Here is a 9,019-nt window from a genome sequence, read left to right on the forward strand (position 1 = left end):
TTTACTATTCAAATCCAGCCTAACACCGCCGATCCACTGGTGCTCGGCCCCTCACCAGAGACGCTGTCGGCCAATCAGAGGAAGGCCGACCCATCTGCCCAGCTGGGAGAGCAGTGATTGGCCCGGCGGCTGCACATGGTGACCAGTGTCAGAGGAGGGCCTGCTGAACACACAGTGCTCTGTGCATCGCGCTGACGTCGGCTTCCTGCTGGTTTCAGGTGTACAGAGAAAAACATCCCAATAATACCATGAGATATGACGACGGTTTGTCTCCTCCTGTCTCCCACCTCCTCCGCCGTATCCAGCGGACCCCCAGCACAACTCGGCTAGCTGAGTTCTGTTTGAAGTCTGAAGTGAGCGTTTATGGGGAGGAGGAATGGAGCCAGGACGGACCCTCGTGGGGTCCCAATGCTGCGGGACCCCAGGTCCGACTCACGCGTCTTGTGACCTTACGTGGACGGTTGGTGAGATGGTCCAGGATTGGCCCTCAGAAGGTGTTGAAGGCACTGGAGAACTCAAAGAAGAAGACTCTTGGTGTTGGTTTTGATCTTATTCTTGGTGGGTTTTTGCCTCTGTTCTCTTGATCTGTTGATAGTTGTTTTTGTCTCCTTGTGGTCTTTTTTTCTTTTTCTTTTCTGTTACTGTTGTGTTCCCTGATTGTTTTGTATTTTGTGGTAGACTTCATGTCACCTTTATACTGTATATTTAAGCAATAAGGTACGAGAGGGTGTTCTTTATCGTCCAATAATGTAACAGATCAGGGGCATTGATAGGAACCCTCCAAGTACCTTCATTACTTTTATAATACCCACCAATAACCCATCAAACCCATCAAATCCATCATTTGTGGTGTTTCTGGGGTTTTTCGCCGATCGGCACCGAGCTAAAAGCTAAAATGTCAACTAAAGGTCACGATGAATCCAACCGTTACTGTGAGTGAGCAGTGGTACTGAACGCTGGGGTCAATGTGAACAGCAGCTGTACGTTATCACTGAATAACGCAAACCCCGTGACTCTCAACCAATCAGAGCGCTGCATTTCATCTACCCGTGAATCAAATATATCCAGGGGTTTATCTCCTATTTAGTACGCTAATGTTGTTAAGATAAAGATCAGATTCACTCATTCATACTGCAGACTGAAAGCTCAGTGAGATTTAAAGGTCAGCTGCACACACACACTGTGTAAACAAAGAATTTTTGAGTAATATATTTTTTTCTTCTGACATGATCTGCTGTGGGCTATATCCTGGAAATAAATAAATATTTTTAAATGAATGGAAAAAAACTGAAGTGGACCAAAGAAAGGTAACGGCCCAATCCCAATCTGCACCCTGAGGGCCTCTTAGATGCTCTCTGGCAGAGGCCTGATGTTAAAAACAGAACCACTGGGAGCATGGAGACATAAAAAGGTACACAAAGAGGACGGCACACGTGTGTGCAGACTGTCCTATTCATATTTACATCATTTAAAGCCCTCACTGACTCTCAGCCTCTTAATATATGACGTCAGTAAGTCCCTGGAGGTTCAGGGCTCATGGGGAGACATTGAGCCAAAGAAGAAGAAAAAGAAGAAGAGCTACGCACTCCGATATATATTTTTTATTTTATCTATTTATTTAACTTAGTCTAGCCTTGACATGAATCCCTTTGCACACGCCTGAACAGTAGGTGGCGGTATACGCTATTATCGCTGTAACCCGCCAAGAAGCAGAAGAAGCAGAAGAAGAAGAAGAAGAAGCAGAAGAAGAAGAAGAAGAAGAAGAAGAAGAAGAAGAAGCAGCAGCAGCGCCTCGCACTCCGTCCAGCAGGTGGCAGTACGGCCAGGGAGCGTTGAGAACACGCACACACACACACACACACACACACACGGGGTGAAGCGCTCCTCCTGCGCGGTGCTGCCATGTTTTCCTTCACGAGAACGCGCTGTATTTACTGGCGCGTGAGGCGTCACCTCGCTGCGGGCCCCGCGCTGCGGCCGCAGGCCGCGAGGAACCTCTTCAAGCAGGTAACCGCTGACGCGGCCAGGATTAGCACGCTAGCACGCTAGCACGCTAGCGCTGGGTTTTATGTAACATACCGCAGCTTTGTGTGGACCTTCATATTAAAGTTATTTAATATTCCAGCCCGGGTGCTCGTCTCACGTGACGGGGGCTCGTCCGTTGACCTCGCGCGCGCTGCATCCCGCCTGTCAAGCCGAAAACAAAGTAAGTTGTGCTTCCGGACTTCAGAAGTGTGTATACATGACGTCACCGGCTCCCCGGATCAGACCGGTGACATTAGAATGAATGACAAGTTAAATGAACGTGCACGTAGCAGCAAATGAGACCTTGAGATGATAACCGAGTCCTGCTGTCCGTCAGCGGTTGGAGAGCAGAGTTGATGGCGTCAGATGGAGGAAGAACATCCACCTGTCAGCGCTGAGGCTGGAGACGCCCACCCCCGTGCCGATAAGGTGACCTGCTCGTCACCGCTCTGTGTGGAGCTCAGCGCTCGGGCCTAACGTGTCGTCCTCTCCTAGCGAGCTGTCTGAAGGCGCCTATGACGAGCTGGCCGAGGAGACGCTGGACGCCCTGAGCGATTACCTGGAGGACCTGGCGGACTCGCCTTTCACTGAAGCCGACTACGACGTTGTCTTCTCCGTAAGTTCTTCTGTTTCACATGGGATCGTCCCTCTACACAGCTCTGTTTTCACCCACTGTCAGCAGGCGTTAGGACGTTTGTCCGTGTGTTGAAGGTCACAGTTGGGTCATAACCAGCGGTGTCTTCATGCTACGTCCTTGGTGCTGCCCACCAAGAGTCTGTGAGAAGGTGACTACCTCTCGCTTGATCCTTTCCCTCCGTAAACACGAGTCTTCTTCAATACAGCGCGATGTTCACTTAGAGTCAAACCCACCTTAGAGCAGCGTGTGCTTCAGGGCCGAAGCATCCGGCAAATCCAAAGCGTTTCATCAGAGCCTCACGTGGAGCCTCTGAAGGCTTCATGAATACAATCAGCAGAACCCCTTTGAACACACTGCTGCGCAGCCCCCTTGGACCACCTGCAGTGGGACGGGGTGGACAGGGAAGTGGGCTGTGACCTGTGGTGTCCTCAGGCTAATGTTAAGCTGTGGTTACCGGTTGGGTCATTTGGGGTCAAGGTTCACGGTTAAGCCTAGTTTATGCTTCTTCGTTTTCAGAGCGACGCGGATGCAGGACCCCCTTGCGTGTCGTCCCTTGTAGCTTCAAAAGCTACGCAGCCTCCTGTGATTGGTCTCTGACTGCGTCCTTTACGGAGTCTCACGTCTCCGTTTTCACAGCACGATACGGCCGTTATTAAAAGGAAGAACGTTTACAAGAGAACGGATCAGACTGAAGAGCTTTTAAATATGAGCGCTTGTACAAGCCGTCATTGGCGGACTATGAGGACGCCGGATGGCCTCTGATTCATGGAGGGAGATCTCCACAAACGAGGGAACAAAGTCGTGGAGGAGAATACGGGACAAATGTGTCCTTGATGAAAAGCAGCAGTGTGGATGCACGGGGCAATAAAGTCTATGATCAATAAATAAACCCACCAGCGACTTCCACACACAAAGACGTGACTCTCTAGAGCAGGGGTCTCAAACTCAAATCAGCTGCGGGCCAGATGCAGCCCACTTCAACCGAACGCGGGCCAGACTAGCGTCCGAACGGCATGGTCGACAATAACACAACTTAACACTCACTTTCAAAAGCAGTCATTGAACCCCACCCTGGGGGATCGGTCCGAATGAGACTACAACACTAGTCCTCCTTTAACTCAGCGGGGGAGACCTAAGGTCATGTGACCGTGGAATTCCTTTATAGCCAAACGTGAAGTTACGTGAATCGAAGCTGCGTAGTGATGGACGGAGACGCTCGTCGGTGACGTCAGATGCTTCATGTGTTGTTAGTGTGAGTCGTGAAGGAAAACTTTATTAAACGAGCGATGCTAACGCTTAGTCACATGATCACCTGCGCGAAAGAGGGCAGGAAACTGAATTTCACCCTCCTGCTCTCTGCACCTCGGCCGACACACACGACCCGCCCCCCATGTCAGTCACATGCATGCCACGTTCACTGGACAAGCACACAGTAGGAAACCAGAATATCATAACATGTCCCACACAGCAGCTGACAGTGGGGTTACAGTATAAAACTTGCGGGCCGCACTAACATTACACTTTCATATTAAGGATGGGGCCACAAAATATCGTCCCGAGGGCCGCAAATGGCAAACCTTCAATTGTTCTCATAGTTGGTCGGTTGGTAATGAAGACCAATCCCTGGTGGCGCTCTAGTAGGTCTGTGCGCTGTGGACTCACCAGGACTCTGACGGTAACCTGGTCTGTGATGCCATCGCTTTATCGAGCTAGCGTGATGCTAACGTGGCGCTAGCAGCAACAGGACCCAACTGCTGACAAGCGGCCAGAGGCAATGGGTCGTGTGCTCGCTAGCCTCAGTGGCTGGTCTTCACTCGCCTGCTGGGCCCTTTCATGCACATCCACACTGTGACAATGACTGCAGAACTTTCTGGTTAGTGTCACAAATTGTTTATGTGTCACCAGCTGTTGTGGTGTTTTATCCGGTTAGTGTTGTGCGTTATTCATTGCTGTTATAAAGTTATACCCGTGACTCAATGCAGAGGTGCCAATTTGTCAGAACCCCCCTGGAGTTAGACCTGGTCCGTGGCCTTCATGTGTGGTGGCTCCAACATCAGGGAATAGGGATGGACTCTGGGTGGACCCATGGGGGCCCGACGGCGTGGACGGGAGATGGAGCACACACTACATGATGGTGTAACTGGAGTCTTTGCTTAGTGGGACTACGCTCTCTTTCGGGGGGAGGTGTTATTATCTTAATATACACGACAGTGAATGAATCCAATCATTGGCAGAAAGCACGTCATATCCAATACGACAGGTGGCGCTGTTTTCATTACAACGAGTTGTGGTGCAGCAATTTCCGCTTGACCACTTCACCACTACCAACAACAACAACAACAACAACAACATTAGGAGAAAGACGGCGAGCGGAGAGCGAGGTGAAGCTACGTCCCTCTACTATGTGTGCGTGATGCTAACAGGAGCACAGCGAGTGCGAATGGCGCTATCGGCTGATTTGATAACGGAGAGAAGACGCCGTCGGGATCTCAAGTCCAGTTCCTCATCCGATCCACCGCCGCATGCCGCAGTAGTCGAACTATCCACCGGATCGGACGGAGTTCTCCAGGCGTGTTAGTCGGATACAGTGATCCCTCGCCACTTCGCGGTTCACTTATCGCGGATTCGCTATTTCGCGGATTTTCATAATGCATTTTTTTTTTTTTTGGTGCATTGTGCTCTGCATTCTGATTCGCTAAAAACTCACTCCCGAGCCGTTCATTACAGTTCTCCAACGTAATCGATGGTGGCATGTCGGTGTACAAGGATCTTTTTGCAAAGAAGAAAAAAGAGCGACAACAGCTGCCTCACATCACTATGTTCTTCTCCCGAACAAACACACCTGCACCGCGGGCTTCAGAAGAAGAGAAAACTGCAGAGCGCAGTCACGATGCAGCGGCCCAGTCTGAAGAGCAGTGAAACGGCCTACACGCGAGTCACTGTATTTGTATACATGTAATAGTTGCTAATTGTAAAAAAAAAAAAAAGTTTTCTATTTCGCGGATTTCACTTATCGCGGGTCATTTTCGGAACGTAACCCCCGCGATAAACGAGGGATTACTGTACATCCAATGCTGTGAGGTTAATCGGTTGATGCAGAGACACAGATGAGCTTCAGGTACATTTTCTCTTTCATTAGTGACGTGCATCTAACTGTACTCTGACTATCGGCCCCTAAGTGACCAACCAATGAGTAAAATATCAACGCTTTGTTGTTACTGTATACAACCTCCTATGAAGCAGATGCAGTGTGATGTAACACAAACCTTCAACTGTACAACAACTCTGACCCTAATTATTTGAATCAATTTAATCCGGTGCTCCGTTCTATATGTATACACTTTTTGTTTTAAATGAAAAGGAAACCAGCTAGTCAGCTGGTAAGGCCGTCCCCTGTGAGAAGCGCGTCCATGCAGCAGTAGGGTGACGCGCTCCACCAAAGGAACCAACGCTCTCGGGCCACAATCAGACTCTCTTTGCGTGACGATTGGATGCGTGGCGTGAGAACATGCAACACAAGGCGTGTGCCACCCGGCGAAGGCGTGAGAGTTGGCAGCTGTGCTCAATCTCAACACGCCTCAACAAGTAGCTCCGTGAGGACGTCCCGCCGAAGACCAGCGTCAGTTAAAAGAAATCACACCGTGCAGCCGTTATTGTCATTATTTACATCTGTTGCAACAAATGTGTTTGGTGTCCAGAGCGGCGTGCTGACAGTGAAGCTGGGCGGAGACCACGGCACCTATGTCATCAACAAGCAGACGCCCAACAGACAGATCTGGCTGTCCTCTCCCTCCAGGTGAGACGCACACACACACACACACACACTGTGCGCTCGTAGGGGGAAGCCCTCTCAGCTCCAGCATCTGATCCCTCACAACAACTGTCACTGAGGTCAGCACAACAAACGTCCCCGAAGCTGCGGGGGGGGGCGTCATCCAGATGTGCACAGCACCTGGAGCAGAAAGAAAAGAAGCCAGTGAGATGTGAACAGTAGAGTAACAATAGTTCCATACAGAGCGTGCGTTGTGTGTTTGCACGGTTCTTCTAGTATCTTCAGGCCTGGGACAAGAACACTGGGAGGAACCTGCGAGTCACAGACACGTTTAAGTGAACCCAATGGAGCGCCTTTAGGACGCTGATGAGTCCTCACACTGTCGTGGACGAGCTCCTGAAATAGTCGCATGAAAACAATTGGCTGTTTTATTTTCCCGACATTCTGCCTGTTTTGTATTTCCATGTATTTCTTTGTGTATTTGTCAGCTATTGAAATGTGGACGTTTGATTCCAGCCTCCGGAGTAGATGCATGTAGGTAACGTGGAGCTTCACCTAACTAACCACTAGCTGCGCGTCTCCTTGCAGCGGGCCCAAGCGCTACGACCTGATGGGGGGGCGCTGGGTGTACGCCCACGACGGCATGAGCCTCCACCAGCTGCTCGCCAAAGAGCTCTCCGCCATCTTTAACACGGACATGGACCTCTCCGGCCTGCCGCACTCCTGAGGCGTGTCCGCCCACACGCCATGGGGCCAAAGACACGCCTCTAAAGTACACGACGGCGCCGCGGTAGATTCCATGTTGTGGGTTCGTCTACGTGTTCTATGCTGAGCAAACGTACCTGATGTTGATATCATTAAATGGTTTTAAACAGTGCATCGTGTCATTAATGAATCCTTCCTCACAGCAGCAAAGTACTTCCTGTTTGGCTCCTTCACAATAAAAGCTTCTTTTCAGCCCTCTGGCGTAAAAGTGTCAAGAGTAGACGATTCTCCGGGAGACGGGTTCATGCGTCCTCTCAGTCCTCTTTAACGCCCTCACTTCAACCAGGTAGACACGTGTTATTGTAACCATGGCAACAAGGCTGGACTAACCTCCACAGAGCAGTAATGAACCCTTTTGTATGAAGGTCTAACGAAGTCCACGTGCTAATCGCTAATGCTACTGGAGTGGGGTCGTCTGTACGGAGGCTCCAGCGGCAGCAGACACCGGCCTCTCGCTCCCCAGGGAGTCAACGCGGCCCCGGCCCTCGGTCTGCGGGGACAGTCCACCATGACGGCGTGCTCGCCTCTGAGCGGATCCATTCATGACGGTTAGAGCTCAAGTACAAGAAACCAACTGGAGAAAGTAAATGAACAAGTTATCCACATAAAAACAGGGTTCCTGCGGGTCCTTAAAATGTCTTCAATTAAAATTTGGGTAATTAAGGTCTTAAATTTCACGTAAAGTTGCTGTAGGTATTACTGTTTTTGCCGGTGCGCTTAATGACGACGAGAAAGAACAGTGGTACATCGTAAAACATCTAATAGTTGATTCATGTAGTATTGTGCGAAATGAGTCTCTGCAACTGAATTAAATCAGAATCAGAATTGTATTTATTGTGGTTAAATACACATGATCATAAATCCAACGGATAAATTGATGTCTTTCAGTCCCACAGCAGCTCTCAAGCTGATCCGTCTAAAGAGCCAAGCTCACAAATGACGTCGTGTGGATTTAATGTTATTTTTCTCTTTGCTTAAAGTTAACAATGAGAAATTATGAGTAACTTATAATTACACACAAAAATATGAGTGTATTTATAGATCCATATTACAACTGAGCATCCCGCTTCACTCAATATGTAAATAATATAATATAAGCCATGAGAATAATCAAAAGGCAAATGTCAGGTTTAATTCTATTCCCCTCTATTGTCCATCACAACATCACAACATCAGTAACAACACAAAGACATTAAAGAAAAACACGAAACGAATGAAATAAAAAACTTTAAAGAGAAGAGAAACGAGTAAGAATTGTATCCGCGCATTTAAAGTTTGAAGACATTGTCCTGTGATTGAAGAGGAACAGCAGAACCATTAGGACCCCCCATGCCGACATGTTCCCTTTGAGGTTCGGCCCCTACAACACATCGTCTGTCAGTTTAGCTTGTGAACCCTTCACAGCGCGCGGCCTCTGCTGCTCGCTTAAAAACAGTGACTGATGAGCATCTCAGCCTGGGGGGCCGACACCTGAATGTCCACAGCACACGTCGCCTCAGTCCGGCCACCTGTTGATGTTCCATCACAGCGCCAACGCGGGCTCCTTCACAGAGGGGGGGCTGAGGGGGGGCGTGGCGGATTACCCTGTAAGCGCCCACAGGCTTAATGCCATGATCCTCCTGTGGTGGGATTTATGTAACAGTGATCCAACACAAATCAGCACACGCTCTTTTGTCCTGTCCGGTGGGGAACCAGTGGGAACCGGCTGACCGAGCAGGCGTCGCCCGGTCAGCGGCGCCATGAAGTACAAGAAGTTCATCACCATCATGCAGGTGGCCCTCGGAGTGGCCCCCCTCAACAAGAGAGAGCTGATCCCGCCG

At 49.7% G+C, this 9,019-nt stretch overlaps 2 protein-coding genes across 4 annotated transcripts in view; both read left to right on the forward strand.

The window, feature by feature from the left end:
- The first annotated feature begins 1,720 nt into the window (after nucleotides 1-1,720).
- Nucleotides 1,721-7,311, forward strand: LOC120815258 (frataxin, mitochondrial). Its single transcript, XM_078087100.1, has 6 exons — nucleotides 1,721-2,007; nucleotides 2,126-2,206; nucleotides 2,363-2,454; nucleotides 2,521-2,641; nucleotides 6,361-6,458; nucleotides 7,023-7,311. Exons 1-6 carry the CDS (start codon nucleotides 1,903-1,905, stop codon nucleotides 7,159-7,161), a joined length of 636 nt encoding a protein of 211 aa, XP_077943226.1. The 5' UTR covers nucleotides 1,721-1,902; the 3' UTR covers nucleotides 7,162-7,311.
- Nucleotides 7,312-8,837: 1,526 nt separating this feature from the next.
- tjp2b (tight junction protein 2b (zona occludens 2)) overlaps nucleotides 8,838-9,019 on the forward strand; it is a 67,886-nt gene continuing 67,704 nt past the window's right edge. For all 3 annotated transcript variants that reach the window (XM_078087096.1, XM_078087094.1, XM_078087095.1), the window contains exon 1: nucleotides 8,838-9,019. This exon is cut by the window's right edge and continues 26 nt beyond it. In XM_078087096.1, coding sequence (XP_077943222.1) covers nucleotides 8,939-9,019 — 81 coding nt within the window. In that variant the 5' untranslated portion in view covers nucleotides 8,838-8,938.

The sequence above is a fragment of the Gasterosteus aculeatus genome, chromosome 13 (assembly GCF_964276395.1).
Source record: "Gasterosteus aculeatus chromosome 13, fGasAcu3.hap1.1, whole genome shotgun sequence".
Classification (NCBI taxonomy): domain Eukaryota; kingdom Metazoa; phylum Chordata; class Actinopteri; order Perciformes; family Gasterosteidae; genus Gasterosteus; species Gasterosteus aculeatus.

Coding starts and splice junctions, on each gene's coding strand:
- LOC120815258 (XM_078087100.1), top strand. CDS start 1,903: ATGTTTTCCTTCACGAGAACGCGCTGTATTTACTGGCGCGTGAGGCGT. Junction 2,008..2,125: donor CGAGGAACCTCTTCAAGCAG/GTAACCGCTGAC, acceptor TTAATATTCCAG/CCCGGGTGCTCGTCTCACGT. Junction 2,642..6,360: donor ACTACGACGTTGTCTTCTCC/GTAAGTTCTTCT, acceptor TTTGGTGTCCAG/AGCGGCGTGCTGACAGTGAA.